A 20454-nucleotide genomic window follows, 5' to 3' on the forward strand; every position below is an offset into this window, starting at 1 on the left:
TGACACATTACTGGAATCAGGTTATAAACCCATACATTTTGCTGCTCTCAGATTACATAACTAAAACCTGCTGACAGATTCCCCTTTAAGATGGGAAGACCTTTTTATTAAAAATTGAGTGTTTTGTCCATTGATCATAAGCATACAATTTGTTTTCCCCTTTTTTACTTTGTCCTGTCGCTAGTATATTTCTAAATCCATTTTTTTGTGGGTAAATGTTCCAATAAATCTCTGATTGTTGCCTCTTGAAAGGCAGATTATTAGGAATTGTTCCTTCACCAGCGTCTTGTTAAACATGGATGTCAGACAAGAAACATTCATCAGAAAATCACATCCTGGCCACAGTTTTTATGTAAACATGTTAACACGCCAATTCTATGGCTAAACAATGACCTCACTGTGTCATAGAAAGCTATTACAGACAATTTACCTACGCATCTGCTGGCCTACTTTCTTGCCGCGTGGGGTCAAAGCATTGTAATAGCGCTCACCAAGATTTTGGATGTGTAATACTATTAACCTTAGTATGACTGTATGCTTCATAGTGATGCTCCATGTTTACTAATTTAGTTGGATCGTTATTGTGTCTATTTTATGTTCATAGATCTCAAACGACTGTCTTGACCATGTAAAATAAAAAAAAATGAAGTTTTATTCCAAAGGGTATTGTGGGCTACAATAAAAAAGTTAAAGAAAGAAGAGAGAATACTTACAGTAAAGCCTTCAATATTCAGTGAATGTCTGTAATGGGTCATTGTAGCTATCAACTATCGAGATATCCTGTGTTATGCACCAAGACTCCGATGATTTTGTGTTACTGATGTACGACACAGTTTTGAGTAGTTTACATTGTCACCTACAAGTCAAAAAAATTCAGCTTTTTTTTTCTCTAAAATTGCCATTAATTTGCTGTATTTTTTTGTGTAAAACACAGGTGACTGACATGCTCTCATAGTCATGTTCCATTGTGCTGGGAGGAGGTGGTTTTTCAGGTAGTAGACCATGACCTGGAGTTTGTAGTAGACCATAATCTAGAGTTTGTAGTAGACCATGACCTGGAGTCTGTAGTAGACAATAACCTGGAGTTTGTAGTAGACCATGACCGGGAGTTTGTAGTAGACCATGGCCTGGAGTTTGTAGTAGACATGGCCTGGAGTTTGTAGTTGACCATGGCCTGGAGTTTGTAGTTGACCATGGCCTGGAGTTTGTAGTAGACCATGACCTGGAGTTTGTAGTAGACCATGACCTGGTGTTTGTAGTAGACCATGACCTAGAGTTTGTAGTAGACCATGACCTGGTGTTTGTAGTAGACCATGACCTGGAGTTTGTAGTAGACCATGACCTGGTGTTTGTAGTAGACCATGACCTGGAGTTTGTAGTAGACCATGACCTGGAGTTTGTAGTAGACCATGACCTGGAGTTTGTAGTAGACCATGACCTGGAGTTTGTAGTAGACCATGACCTGGAGTTTGTAGTAGACCATGACCTGGAGTTTGTAGTAGACCATGACCTGGAGTTTGTAGTAGACCATGACCTGGAGTTTGTAGTAGACCATGACCTGGAGTTTGTAGTAGACCATGACCTGGAGTTTGTAGTAGACCATGACCTGGAGTTTGTAGTAGACCATGACCTGGAGTTTGTAGTAGACCATGACCTGGAGTTTGTAGTAGACCATGACCTGGTGTTTGTAGTAGACCATGACCTAGAGTTTGTAGTAGACCATGACCTGGTGTTTGTAGTAGACCATGACCTGGAGTTTGTAGTAGACCATGACCTGGTGTTTGTAGTAGACCATGACCTGGAGTTTGTAGTAGACCATGACCTGGAGTTTGTAGTAGACCATGACCTGGAGTTTGTAGTAGACCATGACCTGGAGTTTGTAGTAGACCATGACCTGGAGTTTGTAGTAGACCATGACCTGGAGTTTGTAGTAGACCATGACCTGGAGTTTGTAGTAGACCATGACCTGGAGTTTGTAGTAGACCATGACCTGGAGTTTGTAGTAGACCATGACCTGGAGTTTGTAGTAGACCATGACCTGGAGTTTGTAGTAGACCATGACCTGGAGTTTGTAGTAGACCATGACCTGGAGTTTGTAGTAGACCATGACCTGGAGTTTGTAGTAGACCATGACCTGGAGTTTGTAGTAGACCATGACCTGGAGTTTGTAGTAGACCATGACCTAGAGTTTGTAGTAGACCATGACCTGGTGTTTGTAGTAGACCATGACCTGGTGTTTGTAGTAGACCATGACCTGGTGTTTGTAGTAGACCATGACCTGGAGTTTGTAGTAGACCATGACCTGGAGTTTGTAGTAGACCATGACCTGGAGTTTGTAGTAGACCATGACCTGGAGTTTGTAGTAGACCATGACCTGGAGTTTGTAGTAGACCATGACCTGGAGTTTGTAGTAGACCATGACCTGGAGTTTGTAGTAGACCATGACCTGGAGTTTGTAGTAGACCATGACCTGGAGTTTGTAGTAGACCATGACCTGGAGTTTGTAGTAGACCATGACCTGGAGTTTGTAGTAGACCATGACCTGGAGTTTGTAGTAGACCATGACCTGGAGTTTGTAGTAGACCATGACCTGGAGTATGACTGATTTATACACTGTTGTAGTTGCATCAGTTAAAATTCAGAAAGATGGTGACTGCTCATCCACCTGTTTGTCAGTTATTAACTTTATCTCATTCCCTATTAAGGCTGTGTGCACACATTGCGTTTTTTTTCGCGTATTTTTGCGGTTTTTCCTGATAAAAAACGCTATAAAACCGCAAAAAAACACATACAATAAGCATCCCATCATTTAGAATGAATTCCGCATGTTTTGTGCACATGATGCGTTTTTTTCCACGAAAAAAACGCATCACGGTAAAAACCGCAGCATGTTCATTAATTTTGCGGGGTTTTTTTTGCGGATTTCCCACTACGAAATGCATTGGGAAGTGTCCGGAAAAAAACGCGGCAAAAACGCATCAAAACCGCGGCAAAAACGCACGCGGTTTTCTTGCGGTTTTCTTGCGGATTTCTTGCAGAAAATGTCCTTTTTTTCTCAGGAATTTTCTGCGAGAAATCCTGAACGTGTGCACATAGCCTTAATGTAATTAGTTGACTTCACAAAAACATTTTTCTACATGTCAACTAGAGTTGGCATGTATCGACTTTCAGGACCCAGTCCATCGGCTACGTCATTAATCTGCAGTCGCAGGATGGAAGCCATCTGACGACATTCACCTTCTTTTGATCAACCAGCGTGGAGCGCCATTACATTACATAAATGATGCCATGCCAGTCTGGCTAATCAAAAGAAGAGTCACAGATGCCTTCAGGCAAGTGGTGATTCTTATGACTACTGATCAGTGGCCACAGATTACTGACTTGGCCGATGGGTCGTACGAAATTGATTCACACCAACTGTCAACTCTTTCTAGAATGTCTTGGAAGTTCCTGGAAGAAGGGGAGACCCAATGGACTCCTTGAATAGTTGGCATATTGTCTGTACGTGGCAGTGGAATTCTACATCCACAAACTCTGCTCCACCATTCAGTCATTGAGGGTGGAAACGGTGTGGAACGGGTTGAGAAGCAAAAGGAAACTCAAAATGGGGAGAACATAAATCTCCATGAGGTTGTTGCCCTTGGTCGGATTTCAATACTGGCCTCCACGCACCGTAGAGAAGCACTGAGTCACCCTTTTTGCTCCTATTTTTTGGTAGAATTCGATAAAAGGAGGAAAGGAAAATATTAAAGAATTGCAGAGACTTTTTTTGTAATTAGCACATCTTCGTGTTCATTAACCTCTTAACCATATATTTTAGCAATTGGGCAATGGTTGATGGAACAGTTCAGGTCCATGGCGCACGTTGGGAAGTCATTAAGTCTATATCTTTCTACCGCGTTATGTAAAACATTTGCAAGCTCTGCACAGTTGATATATTTGGCTGCCATCTTCCAGAATAAAATAGGTTTCTCACTATGCTCTTCAGGTTTTGATTCATGACCACAATCAAAAGACATGGCAGTGATTCAGCTATCTGGAAGTTTGTCAAATGTTCACTAGCTTGACGTGATCTGACAAATGGAGCCCATTGGGAGGCATGCATTCCAGAAATAGGTCCATATACAATGCTGGGGCTGAGATGTATTCACTACAAATCTTTTGAGGCTTTATCTTGCACAAAAGGAAGTTCTTACATTAAATCTCTATAGAGCGAAGCAGGGCAGCGCACATGTAAAGGAAACATGAAAATGACTAAATTGGCTAAAAAAAAAGAAAGTCGGTGAGTAAGTAACCTGCAATACTGCTGCTACATTTCTATCTAGAGTGTCGGGAATGTTAACTAGATTAGCTCTGACTTTATTATAGAGAACAGCTGTTTTCCTCCTTTGGCAATATTCGGAAAGGACTATGTCGCTGCCTCAGTGCATTTCATTGTTATGTATTGGAGAGACCATGTTTTGTTTAGTATTTTTACTGGGTATTGAGTATGTTATAGTGATAAGATCCTGCAAATAAGCCAACAAATAAAGGTCATGTCTAATGGGAAGCTGTTATAAGAAAATTACCTATTGTTTAAATGAGGTTTTTGTGTTGCATGTATTTAAAAAAAAAAATTCAATTTTTTTGATATCACAATCTTTATTTTAAAAAAAATTGTAATAATGCAATTTTCAGTGTCCACAGGGGCATTAGACTCAGATTTCTTTTCTTTTTTTTTTTTTTTCAGGAATACTGTTCTGGAATTTTCTTATTACTAGGGTTAGGAATACAGGTAACACCTCTATATACAGGTGATAAGGCAGAAACCACCATTGACAATAGGCGATGTCACAGCTGACCATGCTCCTTCTCCCTTTACAATGACCTTTCCACAGGTTCATTAGACACTTCAATATAAAATATAAGTTTGGAGTTTGACCATTGTGGCAATGTACAGGTGTTGTTTCCTGAAACAAGTAGTATGAGTTTAAAATTACCCAGTGGCCAGTGTGAAAATTGAAAGATTAGTAATTTTTCTTTTTAATTAAGTTTATGCTCTGTTAAAAAAAAGTGTCATAAAAAAACCAAAACAAAACGGCAGTTTACACACAAACCTGATTTACCGTAATTTGTATGCCATTCTTAATGATGGTGTCCCTTTTAAATTCGCCTAAAGTTATATGAGTGAAAAAATGAAGAAATCATGTGTGAAGTTATAAATTAGAATTACAAGTAAGATTTAAAGGGGAAATTGTGGTACTCAGTCTTAGAGCAGCATAATGTAGGGGCACAGACCCTGATTCCAGCGATGCATCACTACTGAGGCGTTTGCTGTCATTTTGATAAAATCACTGTTTTATGTGCTGCAGATCGAGCAGTTAGCTGCCTTTAGAGCTCTGTATAACCCCACTCACTCCACTAATTAGCAGCTTTCTGCCAAAGTACAGTGTACACAGAAAGAATGTAAGCCCGCAAGGGCAGGGTCCTCTCCCCTCTGTATCGGTCTGTCTGTTAGTTTTGTTTACTGTAAGTGATATTTGTATTTTGATGTAACCCCTTCTCATGTACAGCACCATGGAATTAATGGTGCTATATAAATAATAATAATAATAATAATAATAATAATAATAATAATAATAATAATAATCTGCCAATCAGTGCTGAGGCGAAGTTATACAGAGGTAATGAATATGGAGGAATACATCATAGCAGATTTACTAGTCCTCTAGTGACAATCTCCTGATGATTAAACTGTGATTTTACCAATACTACAGCAAGCAGCCCGGTAAGTGACACATCGCTGGAATCAGTATCTTTGGCCCTACATTATGCTGCTCTCAGATTAGGTGGTAAAATCCTAATCCTGATTCCTTTCTAAATTTCCCCTATGCTCTCTCAAGTCTAAGGCTTGTCATGTACCTCAAACTTGTCAACTTGTTTCTCCAACAGTTCTCTCTTCTGGCTTCTTCTCCCCCTATAAACATGCACGTTCTGCTACATGTGTTCTTCATAGGGAGGCGGGTTTGCTCCTGTCAAGTTTCCTCTCTAGATCTACTTTTCTTATTCTTCAAGATAAGAAATCAAGCCCATCAAGGCATTAGTAAAGTGCTTGAAATAAAACCATTTATTGACTTAAAATGTCTACCTAGACCACTGAGAAGCAAGACCGATTTTATTTTTTTAGGTGAACGATACCGGCCCATATTTATTACTCCATAACTTCCCTCAGAAGCAGCCAGAAATGTAGAAGTAGGAGGTATCCAGGATTAAAGATGGATTCTTAAATCACGGAAAGGACGCCAATCCACCCCCTCTACTTACATGAGAATGAACTGCATTATCAGACAAGGCCTAGAGCCGTGCTTTGGGGAAGACAGATGAATCTATTTTCTAATCCTAGACAACTTCTTTTAAGGAAATATTCATTCAAGTGTCTATAGATGTTTTATGCTGTTAATCCGAGTTGGGCAATTTGATTGACACTGTCCTGGTTCGGTGTCCAGTCCTCCGTAGAGGCCGGTCTTCACTACTACCCACATCTTGGACACCTCTAGCGCTTTCTAGGTCTTGACTTCTTCTGTGGCCAAGTCATCAGGACTTGTGAGGTGCCGGAGACGATATTAAGCCCCAGTGCCACCCTGGATGCCAAGCTCAGAAGTGAAGACAGGCTGCCATGGATGACCGGCCTGTGCACCAGACCAGGGCACTGTCAAACAAATTGCTCTTGGTGGAAACAAGTTAAGTGGATGTCTAAATGTTAACAAGGTTTCTTTTCTTTTTACAGGTAAAGTTATTAATAAAGATCTTCGTCACTACCTGAGCCTACAGTTCCAGAAGGGATCCATAGACCATAAGCTGCAGCAAGTGATCAGAGATAACCTTTACCTAAGGACGATACCCTGTGAGTACCAATAATGTCCAAAAATGGATTATGTCTAGAATTCTACTAAAGTGACCCAACTTTTAGCTCAACAGCAAAGCATAAGAAATATTCCACCATAGTTATCAGCCATCACATGCCTAGTCATTGGGTTGAGCGGTGCTCGGCCCGCTGCTATTAACAGTTAAATCCCACTGTCAATCGCAGGCAGCGAGATTTAACACGTGCTGACCGGAGGTGCGTCATTCATCCCGGCAATCTGCACGCCTGTCACGTGATCACTGGGTGCTGATGGGCTGCCATGACAGCCGTGTGTCTGCTGATGACCCCCCATGCCTGTAATTATAATACTCCTGTGATCACCGGCGTTAATAGACGATTGGCCTATCGCAGCTTCCATTCTCCTAAGGGGTCTATTAAATAAAGTAAAAAATTGAAAAAGCTTTTAAAAAAATCTGAAGGGAAATAAAACTTTTGCCTGATTGAAAATAAAACAATAAAAAAAAAAAATACACGGTTGGTTATCGCTGCATTGAGAAATATCAAAATATACAATAAATCAATCAGATTCAGTAAGCAGCATAACGAGAAAAAAATGGAAACGCCAGAATTATGGTGGGTTTTTTTGCAATAAAATGCAATGAGAGATGATCAAAACATTGTATGTGCCCCAAAATAGTATCGGTTAAAATGTGGGCTCTGGGCGCACAAAATTAGGCCTCACACAGCCCCGTATCCCGAAAAGTAAAAAAGTTACGGGTCTCAGAAAATGGCGACACATGCAATTTTTTTATTTTTACAAATTTCTGAATTTTTATTCACCACACAAATAAAAATAAACGATACATGTTTGGTATCGGTGTACTTATACAGACCTTGAGAATCATATTGGCAGTTTTACTATATAGTGAACATGGTAAAAAAAAAAAAAAAAATGTTAAAAAAACCTATTGTGGAATTTCACCGCATTTAGATTTTTTCCCCCAGTTTTCTAGTACACTATATGGTAAAATCAATGGTGTCATTCAAAAGTACAACTTATCCCTCGAAAAAAAAAAAAGCCCTTATACGGCTATGTAAACAAAAAAATAAAAAAGTTATCGTATTTGGAAGAAGGGGAGGAAAAAAAATGAAATGGAAAATGACCTGGTGGTTTAGAGGTTAATGTGCATGGTGGTCTTCAGAGTAGGAATATGGTGATGTGGTTACCATATGATTGCAATCATGAGTGGTTTTTATTGGATGTTCTACCTCAGTTTATCCACATCCCTGCTTCTCTTTAGACTTTTCCTCCTGCTTCTTCGGTGTTGTATTTGACAATCTTGCGACACTACAGTCCTGCTAACCCTTTTTGTACCCGTCTCGTTGGTAACTGCACTTGTGTGCCCAACCATCCTTATGTCTTAAGAAGTTCAGATATATTTTGGATCAAATATTAATGGGTTCTTCTCCAGTCTTTCCGCAGACGTTCCTCTACCTTGAGATATGTGGGTACTTATTTCAAGAGGATTTATTGCACGTTTGGAAGCCATTATATTTATTACGTCCTGTATCTCCACCAAGCTGTCTATGGTGATAACTGCTGATTATTCTAAACAGTCTGCACCCTTTCCCATCTGCCATTCAAAGGAAAGCTTTACTCTTGTGCTCAGTGCATTGAGCATCCGTCAGATGAAGAGAAATCGTGTAGGAACACAGTCAGCTACATCCGTGCTAGTTGCCAAAAGCCAATATGTAGCATTGAGTCCGCCATCACAACACCCTGACTACTTTGCCTTTTCAGTCAGTCTATTTCCTTCTGTCGGTTTGTTGCTTACATTCTCCAATATTTGCGATCTGGAAACCAAGCCTCCTGGACCCCTCCATTACTGTACTGCTATATTCCTGTGTAAACTCAGCTTAAACACCATATGTATCAGTCCCCAGCCCTTATTAACAAATAGATGAATGGCTGCACTCAACTGTACTAAAGCAAGGGAATGTGCGATACATAAAATGTGAATAAAACCTACTAGGAGCACAGAAAATCAACTGTGATCCAAGAAGTGCAGCAGACATATATTTAAAACACAATCTTTTTTATTTACACATTAATTAAAATACAAACATACATATACATAAACAATGAGGTGCCTCTATACAACCAAACAAGAAAAGCGGACAGCTAGAGCAAGACACTAGTTTCAGGAGCAGAGACCTGGGAGTATGGCTATTTAAAGTAATATCAAGTCGTCATGCATATAGTTCCCTCAATTCAACCACTACATGTGTCCATAATACAAGAAACCGGTGTGACTGGCTCCTAAATTATCCAGTCATGAATATGATCCATTGTAGTTTAAACGCCGCATATGTCCCAGTCACATAAACCAGTTACGGGTACACGACTTGCAAAGTATATAGCACACTACTCACAGTACTCATCAGGGTTCACCTACAACCACCGCCATGTAATATCTACTCTAGTTTGTACTCCGATACAATCCAGACATATTGCGTGGTATGCCCCCTGTCCCATACATATTACCTGCTCCGTGTCTCCTCCCAAAGTGCTCAGCCAAAGTGGCGTGCTGTATCCGCCTGCCCCGACGCGCGTTTCTCGTGATGCTTCTTCCTGGGGGAAGAAGCATCACGCGAAACACGCGTCAGGGCATACCGAGCAGGTAATATGTATGGGACAGGGGGCATACCACGCAATATGTCTGGATTGTATCGGAGTACAAACTAGAGTAGATATTACATGGCGGTGGTTGTAGGTGAACCCTGATGAGTACTGTGAGTAGTGTGCTATATACTTTGCAAGTCGTGTACCCGTAACTGGTTTATGTGACTGGGACATATGCGGCGTTTAAACTACAATGGATCATATTCATGACTGGATAATTTAGGAGCCAGTCACACCGTTTTCTTGTATTATGGACACATGTAGTGGTTGAATTGAGGGAACTATATGCATGACGACTTGATATTACTTTAAATAGCCATACTCCCAGGTCTCTGCTCCTGAAATTAGTGTTTTGCTCTAGCTGTCCGCTTTTCTTGTTTGGCTGTATAGAGGCACCTCATTGTTTATGTATATGTATGTTTGTATTTTAATTAATGTGTAAATAAAAAAGATTGTGTTTTAAATATATGTCTGCTGCACTTCTTGGATCACAGTTGATTTTCTGTGCTCCTAGTATGTTTTAGAGCTATATGAAGTGTTGCCCACTCCCCTTTTGGGGTTATGGGTTTGGGCGTTATGCTATAAAATGTGAATAGCATAGTGGCTCGTGAAATCTATGAAAAAACACATGAGATACTTAGCACAAAATTTGGCCAAAAAATGTGAGCCCATCCACTAAACGTCAAGGTAATCTCATGGATCGGTTGGGTCCCTGACCTGACTGCTTAGTGTGAACACTTATTTATGGCTAATAACATGGTAAAGCCTGTATTCATAGGAAGGTCGGAACCAACTGTGTTTGGATGTAATTAACCCCTTAATCCCATATGACGTACTATCCCGTCCAGGTGACCTGGGACTTAATTCCCAGTGACGGGATAGTACGTCATATGCGATCGGCCGCGCTCACGGGGGCAGCGCGGCCGATCGCGGCCGGGTGTCAGCTGCCTATCGCAGCTGACATCCGGCACTATGTGCCAGCAGCGGTCACGGACCGCTCCCGGCACATTAACCCCCGGCACACCGCGATCAAAGATGATCACGGTGTGCCGGCGGTGCAGGGAAGCATCGCGCAGGGAGGGGGCTCCCTTCGGGCTTCCCTGAGACGATCGGTACACGGTGATGTACTCACCGTGTACCGAGCGTCTTCTCCCTGCAGGCCCCGGATCCAAAATGGCTGCGGGGCTGCATCCGGGTCCTGCAGGGAGCACTTCCGGGTCAGGATCAGGCTGCAGCTGCAGCTCTAATCCTGCCCGGCTGTATGTCAGATCACCGTGCTGTGCACACTGTCAGATCGGTGATCTGTGATGTCCCCCCCTGGGACAAAGTGAAAAAGTTAAAAAAAAAAATTCCACACGTGTAAAAAAAAAAAAATAAATAAAAAAAATTCCCAAATAAAGAAGAAAAAAAAAAATATTATTCCCATAAATACATTTCTTTATCTAAAAAAAAAAAACAATAAAAGTACACATATTTAGTATCGCCGCGTCCGTAACGACCCGACCTATAAAACTGGCCCACTAGTTAACCCCTTCAGTGAACACCGTAAGAAAAAAAAAAAAAAACGAGCCAAAAAAACAACGCTTTATTATCATAACGCTGAACAAAAAGTGGAATAACACGCGATCAAAAAGACGGATATAAATAACCATGGTACCTCTGAAAACGTCATCTTGTCCCGCAAAAAACGAGCCGCCATATAGCATCATCAGCAAAAAAATAAAAGTTATAGTCCTCAGAATAAAGCCAAAATAATTATTTTTTCTATAAAATAGCTTTTATCATATAAAAGCGCCAAAACATAAAAAAAATGATATAAATGAGGTATCGCTGTAATCGTACTGACCCGAAGAATAAAACTGCTTCATCAATTTTACCAAACGCGGAACGGTATAAACTCCTCCCCCAAAATAAATTCATGAATAGCTGGTTTTTGGTCATTCTGCCTCACAAAAAATCGGAATAAAAAGCGATCAAAAACTGTCACGTGTCCGAAAATGTAACCGATAAAAACGTCAACTCGTCCCGCAAAAAACAAGACCTCACATGACTCTGTGGACCAAAATATGGAAAAATTATAGGTCTCAAAATGTGGAGACGCAAAAACTTTTTTGCTATAAAAAGCGTCTTTTAGTGTGTGACGGCTGCCAGTCATAAAAATCCGATATAAAAAACGCTATAAAAGTAAATCAAACCCCCCTTCATCACCCCCTTAGTTAGGCTAGGTTCACATTGCGTTAATGGGTTAACGCTAACGGACAGCGTTGCACGGTGAAAATGTCACAATTAACGCCGTGCAACGGGTCCGTTAGCACACCCATTGACAGCAATGTGATTTTCGGGTGTAGCGCATCGCTAGAGCGTGCCATTTTCGGCTCGCGCTAGCAAGATGCCGTTCTTTTGTGGCGCGCCTCGGATGCTGCTTGCAGCGTCCGCGGCGCGCCCGAGGTCCGATCCCCGATCTTCCAGAGCGGGGACGTTAACGCGACCACTAAACACGACACCTAAAAAGACATTGCGTTAGCGCAATCCGCTAGCGATAAACGGATTTCCCTAACGCAATGTGAACCTAGCCTTAGGGAAAAATAATAAAATTAAAAAAAAATGTATTTATTTCCATTTTCCCATTAGGGTTAGGGTTTGGATTACATTTACGGTTGGGATTAGAATTAGGGGTGTGTCAGGGTTAGGTGTGTGGTTAGGGTTACAGTTGGGATTAGGGTTAGGGGTGCGTTTGGATTAGGGTTTCATTTATAATTGAGGGGTTTCCACTGTTTAGGCACATCAGGGGCTCTCCAAACGCGACATGGCGTCCGATCTCAATTCCAGCCAATTCTGCATTGAAAAAGTAAAACGGTGCTCCTTCACTTCCGAGCACTCCCGTGCGCCCAAACAGGGGTTTACCCCAACATATGGGGTTTCATCGTACTCGAGACAAATTGGACAACAACTTTTTGAGTCCAAGTTCTCTTGTTATCCTTGGGAAAATAAAAAATTGGGGGCGAAAAGATCATTTTTGTGAAAAAATAAGATTTTTTATTTTTACGGCTCTGCATTATAAACTTCTGTGAAGCACTTGTTGGGTCAAAGTGCTCACCACACATCTAGATAAGTTCCTTAAGAGGTCTACTTTCCAAAATGGTGTCACTTGTGGGGATTTCAATGTTTAGGCACATCAGTGGCTCTCCAAACGCAACATGGCATCCCATCTCAATTCCAGTCAATTTTGCATTGAAAAGTAAAATGGCGCTCCTTCCCTTCCGAGCTCTGCCATACGCCCAAACAATGGTTTACACCCATATATGGGGTATCAGCGTACTCAGGACAAATTGGAAAACAATTTTTGAGGTCCAATTTCTTCTCTTACTCTTGGGAAAATAAAAAATTGGGGGCGAAAAGATCATTTTTGTGAAAAAATATGATTTTTTATTTTTACGGCTCTGCATTATGAACTTCTGTGAAGCAATTGGTGTGTCAAAGTGGTCACCACACATCTAGATAAGTTCCTTAGGGTGTCTACTTTCCAAAATGGTGTCACTTGTGGGGGGTTTCAATGTTTAGGCACATGAGGGGCTCTCCAAACGCAACATGGCGTCCCATCTCAATTCCTGTCAATTTTGCATTGAAAAGTCAAATGGCGCTCCTTTCCTTCCGAGCTCTGCCATGCGCCCAAACAGTGGTTTACCCCCACATATGGGGTATCAGCGTACTCAGTACAGATTGTACAACAACGTTTGGCATCCATTTTATCCTGTTACCCTTGGTAAAATAAAACAAATTGGAGGCGAAATAAATTTTGTGTGAAAAAAAGTTAAATATTCATTTTTATTTAAACATTCCAAAAATTCCTGTGAAACCCCTGAAGGGTTAATAAACTTCTTGAATGTGGTTTTGAGCACCTTGAGGGGTGCAGTTTTTAGAATGGTGTCACACTTGGGTATTTTCTATCATATAGACCCCTCAAAATGACTTCGAATGAGATGTGGTCCCTAAAAAAAAATGGTGTTGTAAAAATGAGAAATTGCTGGTCAACTTTTAACCCTTATAACTTCCTAACAAAAAAAAATTTTGGTTCCAAAATTGTGCTGATGTAAAGTAGACATGTGGGAAATGTTACTTATTAAGTATTTTGCGTGACATATCTCTGTGATTTAAGGGCATAAAAATTTAAAGTTGGAAAATTGCGAAATTTTCTAAATTTTCGCCAAATTTCCGTTTTTTTCACAAATAAACGCAAGTTATATCGAATAAATGTTACCACTAAAATGAAGTACAATATGTCACGAGAAAACAATGTCAGAATCGCCAAGATCCGTTGAAGCGTTCCAGAGTTATAACCTCATAAAGGGACAGTGGTCAGAATTGTAAAAATTGGCCCGGTCATTAACGTGCAAACCACCCTCGGGGCTTAAGGGGTTAAAATCGCAGCATGGTGAAGGGCGGGGGTGTTCAAGTCAGAAAAAATAGTACATAGCAAGTAATGGTAAACTGACTGAACAGCGAACTAGTCTGAACTGGTGCATAACCAAAAAAGACTTGCATAGCAAATAGATCAGTGGCTGCACTCAATTGTACTAAAGCAAGGAAATGTGCGATACATGAAATGTGAATAGCATAATGGCTCGTGAAATCTATGAAAAAACACATCAGATGCTTAGCACAAGATTTGGCCAAAAAATGTTGGTTATGCACCAGTTCTGACTAGATTACTGTTCAGTCCTTGGCTCTTGGGCAACTCTTCTGATAATTCTTTTCACGCCTTTGTCTGAAATCTTTTGGGGAGCACCTAGTCTTGGCTGGCTTATGGTGAAATTATGTTCTATCCACTTCCAGATTATGACCCTAACAGTGCTCACTGTAACCTTCAGTAGTTTAGAAATTATTCTGTAATCAATAACAATAGTATGTTTTGCAACAATAAGGTTGTGAAGGTCTTGAGACAGCACATTGGTTTTACCCATCATGAGATGTTTCTTATGTACCACCTTGGTAATGAAACACCTTTTTATAGGCCATCAGTTGAACCAGCTGGTATTATTTATCAGTAAGTGGTAGAATTGCATTCTATAGATTTTAGTTGGTGTCATAACTTTCCATGACTTGCTGCACTTCTACATGTGTTCAATACTTTTTTCCTGTGCCATTTTTCATTATTACACATAACTTAATGAATGGGCTGTTACCAACACCCGATGGTACTTTCATGTCAATAGCATCTTTAGAAATATATGTACTTCGAAAATTGGTGACATATTCAATACTTATTTCACTCACTGTATTGTTCTGAGCAGCAAAACTCCTCTTTATTCTGTCTATGCTTTATAATGACCCATTTACATGGATTGTTGTCAAGAGACAAACCCCTTAAGGTCACCCAAACATCATTAGTTTTCACTCCTTTTTTATTTCCTTAGCAGTATTATTCTTATTTTCCTTGATGGAATTTTTGGCACAGTTGCTAATATGTGGCACTTTTAAGACAATTTTCTTCCCCTTCCCCCCCCCCCCGTAGAGCATTGCCTCTAAGAACCCATACCTCGACAGGATTGTCTTAATAAGAACCATAGATCTATTTAAACTCCTATTTTTGAGCTTTTTAGATTCTAGTTCGTGGGTGGTACAGTGTTCGATTCCCTGTCGAGGCTTCAATGACCTGAGACGACAACTACTTTCATGGAAGGATTAAACAAGAATTTACGTTTCTTCATTTTTCAGGGGCAGCTTCTGTTTTATCATTACCTTGTAACTGTGATTTTTTTCATTTTTTGGAAATAAAAGAACCTCATTAGTGGGCAGCATGTACATTGCAATCAGTTCTGTGTGCACTGCTCGTTATAGCTCCTACCCTACATGAAAAACATAGATTTGCATTACTGATTAATTAATAATTCAGATAGAAACAACCATGTTTTTTTAATTATGGTATTTCTTTAACCCTACAGTTATTTGAACAGCTCACCTTCCCACTCATCATTTAAGCACAATTTCTTCACTATTTAATTCCCTTGACTATTTTTTGCCTTGTACCTTTAAATTATATCCTGGGGGGTTGAAAGAACTGGTATCAAGACCATACTTCATAACATAATCTAGAAATCAGTACAAGTGTGAATGACATTTCCTGATTACCTCTAATGTTCCCTTTCAACAGTGCTTAAGCTGATTTTCTCACATAGAGTTAGTACATGATCAGATTCCTCAAACAGTGACACATTTTGGGATGTTTTTGAGTGACTCATTTCCATTAGTGTAATGGCTTTGCGTCCCTTTATGTGGATGGCACAGAGAAGCTCGTAAAGGTCAGCCACTGCTGCAAGTGCGCAATGACCTGATGCCGTTTCCCGCAAGGTCAAAAAGACCGAAATTACACCCCATTCATTTAGAGGAACTAATCAAAGAAACAAGTTTGTAATAAAGAGATTGCATGGCAGCTGCAAGGTGTAGAAAACCTACAAATGGTTATTGGAAATCCTAGATGTCCTGCAGCCAGTGATCTGCGGTGTGGCAGGTCATAGAAAGGTTCGCCCACCATCAATCCCGTTTGATAATTTTTGTCTAAGCAGGTTAAAGCTGTAATATAAATATTATATTAAACTTATTTCGCCCACTCCCCAATTTTTTTAATGTAGCTCATTGAAAGGCATGCCCAGTAATACCTTTCCAGTCTGTTCCTCCATTACGTTTGAATCGATCTACAAACAAGGCTGTAGATCATAAGCCTCTGTCACTCCAGCTCTATTCCCCGCCGAATGCTGCCGCCTCCTGCTTGACTTACAGCTTCTATTCTGTATGACTAAAGGCAATGGTGCCGACAAGGAGGGAGATAGAGCTGGAGTGACGGAGGCTTCAGATGTGCAGCTTTATTTGCATATCGGTGCAAACGCTGATTTCTCGGTAATGGAGGAACGGACTGGTTATGTGAAGGTCATGCTTGCCTTGCCATTGAAATAGCTACGTGCACATGTAAATAGTTTGGGAGCTGAAATCCAGGTAATGGTCAGGTAATATCTCGGTGCTATTCTGAAATTTCTGGACTGTTTTTCTAACCTGTGATTATGGTGTAAAATTGAAAAAAATAAAATAAAAAATACGAATGCATCCTTCACTTTTTGCGCTGCTGGTAGTACTATATGCTCCTGCCACGCTTTGTGTAAATTACGGACTATGACGGCGTATAGCCATACATGACCGCTGTAGTGGCCACGTGTCATACATATTGGAGACTGTGTTCGGCTACCTCTGTAATCTGAGAACGGCGCAAACCACATGACCATCAGTGTGCGGTACTAAATATAAGAACAATGCTCTGCCGTCTAGCATAAACCTGGAGGAGTAGATTGACCATTAGTTCTAAGATATTACACCTCGTTTACACCTGTACATTTGTCTTGTGTACATACCATACATGCCAATTATTTGTGCTTGAAAATATTTTAAAAGGATTTAAAAAAAAAATCCTCTTACTTTCTTTGTAAAACAGTGCTACCTCTGTCCACAGGTTGTGTGAGGTATTACAGCTCAATCCAGTTTACTTTAATGTTGCTGAGCTGTAATATCCGACAGCGTTCATGGAACATTATGGCTCTGTTTCTGGAAGAAGCCATCCATGATTTTTATATCATGTGCAACTTTAATACGGTACATTTGGCAGAGGTTTTTTTTTTTTCTTTTTTTAAATTCACACCCTTTTTAACGTTTTTCGAAACTTCTGGGAGAAATAAAAGAAAATAGGGCAAAAAAGGGGAGAAGCCAGCGCAGCCTAAGGTTAAGACGCAATACGTAAAGTGCAAATGCACATATTAATTTCTAACTGTATTTTCAAAATGAGACATTTAGCAAACAATTGATCAATTCTTTGAGCCACCCCGCCACTTCACGGCAATCTCATATTGGGGCAATCCTACACTACGTTTTTTATATTCGCTGTGCCATAAAGGCCTCCTAAATGAACTAAATGCAAGACAACATTAAAAACATGCTGTACCTGGAGCATATACTGAGTCACCCCCATGGCGCCAGAGTAGGCAAGCGAGGATAAAGGTTGACCAGGTCCAGACAGACATTTCGGATCCAACCTCCACACTGCCCATCCAGAGCCACAGATGAAGAGTGAGGCAGGTGCATAATTAAACAAAGCCTGAGGCAGGGCAGGGCTGCTGTGTGTGTGTACAGCAGCCTATCAATCACTGAGACACAGAAAGAATGTGTAGGACTGCCCCAATATGAGATTGCCGTGAAGAGGCGGGGTGGCTCAAAGAATTGATCAATTGTTTGCTAAATGTCTCATTTTGATAATACAGTTAGAAATTAATATGTGCATTTGCACTTTATGTATTGCGTCTTAACCCTAGGCTGCGCTGGCTTCTCCCCTTTTTTGCTCTGTTATTGGTAAGTGGCTGACCACCACTGTTGCCGTGCGCCGCGCCTGGTTATGTGCGCCATTCTTTGTGTCTCAGTGATTGATAGGCTGCTGTACACACACATAGCAGCCCTGCCCTGCCTCAGGCTTTGTTTAATTATGCACCTGTGCCTCAGCCTGTCTCACTCTTCATCTGTGGCACTGGATGGGTAGTGTGGAGGTTGGATCCGAAATGTCTGTCTGGACCTGGTCAACCTTTATCCTCGCTTGCCTACTCTGGCGCCATGGGGGTGACTCAGTATATGCTCCAGGTACAGCATGCTTTTAATGTGGTCTTGCATTTAGTTCATTTAGGAGGCATTTATGGCACAGCGAATATAAAAAACGTAGTGTAGGACTGCCCCAATATGAGATTGCCGTGAAGTGGCGGGGTGGCTCAAAGAATTGATCAATTGTTTGCTAAATGTCTCATTTTGAAAATACAGTTAGAAATTAATATGTGCATTTGCACTTTATGTATTGCGTCTTAACCTTAGGCTGCGCTGGCTTCTCCCCTTTTTTGCTCAAATAAAAGAAAATCACCACATTAGCTTGTTGCACACAAATCTGGCTCAATCTGCTTAATAAATCTGCCCCATGTTGTGCTTAAAGAGCTATTCTCCAAATCACAAGTTTTTCCCAATCCAATAGAATTGGTGGAAACCGCGGACTGCCGCAACGGCGGCCAATGGAAGCAGTGGTGCAACGTTGCTGTTGTGCCATGACGCATGTGGTGTGATGGCAGGACGTCTAATCAAAAGAAGGGCCGCAGACATCGCCAGGAAGAGGCGGTTCTCCCCTCCAGCGGCCACAGACTACTGCCATGGCCAATGGAATGGGACATGCGAATACATTTACACCAACTCTACCATCCACAGAATAAGTGGGTACGTTGCTGATTGTTGTGGGTCCCAGTGATCCTGACATTGGGGTTGGGATACCCAAAGATGAGGCTCTGTAGCATGGAGCGGAGGTGTGCATGCTCGACCTCGTCTCTGTTTATCGTCTATGGGATTGCCGGAAATGGCCAAACATTGTGCTTTGCTCTCTCTGGCAGTCCTATATAAAATGAAAGGAGTGGAGGTTGAGCATGTACTGTATATGTTTGCTTCCTTCCCCTTTTCTCGGGGGTTCATGATATTGGGATTGCTGGGGTTCCAAGTCAGTGATCAAAAATTTAAAGGGGTTGTGCGGTCCAAAACGTTAAATCTGCAGTCACTTTGCAGACTTATGAATCTCCCCAGCGCATGCACTGTGTGCTGCATGGATTCACTGATTTCTGAGCGGAGACTGAAGGGTATGTATGACTTATACATACTCCCGGCCATAGTCCATCTAGTGATGCAGCCAAACAGTGGGCGTGTCCGACTAGAGGGTTCGGCCTCTCTCCATACACTTGCATGGAGCGAGGCCACGCCCCTCTAGTGATGCAGCTGTACAGTGGGCGTGTCTGACTAGAGGGCGTGGCCTCGCTCCATACTCTCCGTCCCGGGTCGGAAACAGGCGAATCCCTGCAGCGCACAGTGAGTGCACTCGGGGGATTCAGAAGTCTGTAGTCTTATCCATTGGGCCCCTTTAACCTCCATCCTATGAATAGAGGACAACGTGTGATTTTGGAAATATCCCCTTAATTACATTCACATGAAGCCTTATTGTTTTCTGATCAGAGATGTGTGGATGTATTTTTGTCCTTGCAGGATGCGTTTGCCTAAACCGTTTACTAAAAGCTCAGGATATTTTACAGCCCAAGTGATTCTTTTATGGGTTAGATTCACTGCCTCTCTCTATTGATCCCCAAGGCAAGTTTCATCAATTATAACATTTCTCCCCATCCCTTCTGATTTCATCTTCTCACGCTGGCAGCATAAATCTTGCACTGTTAATATATTCACTTTTAGCCAGTGTGAAAAATGGCCGTTCTTTTCATGACTGCAGTAAAGCAGCAGAATTTATGTGTCCTGCAGGAATCATTCTCCTAAATGACAGCGATTCTAACACGTACCGGCAGGCTCACATTTTTGTTCCTGACTTTTGGGTGTTGTTTTTGACGTTGGGATATTTGCGTGTAGACAATATTGGGATGTTAATGTTTCATTTATGATTTCTTTTTATTAATGTGTCCTAGTTGTGGTGTTGATTTATGCACCTTAGTAGTTTTCTCATGCTCCGCATCCATCAGTAAACTTCAATGAGCTACTGGGACGGAACAATGTTACATTACGTTCTTGTGTATAGTTAAAGGGAATCTGCCAGCAGGTTTTCCTATGTAATCAGAGTGCAGCACGAGGTACAGTCTGAGACGCTGATTTCAGGGATATGGCGCTTTCCCATCTGCTATGAGAGGCAGGGAGACTAAGGCTGCTCAAATCCTGCGACCTGGCCTGCTGCCACCCTATACAAGCGGACTGAAGGAAATAGAGGTGGCTTTGCTTCTCACCTAGGTATCCGGCCACTCTGAGACCGCAGGATGGCCGGAACCTTGGCAATGAGCTGTAAACTAGAAAATGACAAATTCTTCGGTTCTTGAGA

General features: G+C 41.3%; 1 protein-coding gene across 3 annotated transcripts in view; it reads left to right on the forward strand.

The window, feature by feature from the left end:
* Positions 1–20454, forward strand: part of MAGI3 (membrane associated guanylate kinase, WW and PDZ domain containing 3) — a 372638-nt gene that overhangs the window by 155784 nt on the left and 196400 nt on the right. For all 3 annotated transcript variants that reach the window (XM_069761755.1, XM_069761757.1, XM_069761756.1), the window contains exon 2: positions 6767–6883. In XM_069761755.1, coding sequence (XP_069617856.1) covers positions 6767–6883 — 117 coding nt within the window. The remainder of the gene's footprint in view (positions 1–6766; positions 6884–20454) is intronic.

The sequence above is a fragment of the Ranitomeya imitator genome, chromosome 3 (assembly GCF_032444005.1).
Source record: "Ranitomeya imitator isolate aRanImi1 chromosome 3, aRanImi1.pri, whole genome shotgun sequence".
Taxonomy (NCBI): Eukaryota; Metazoa; Chordata; class Amphibia; order Anura; family Dendrobatidae; genus Ranitomeya; species Ranitomeya imitator.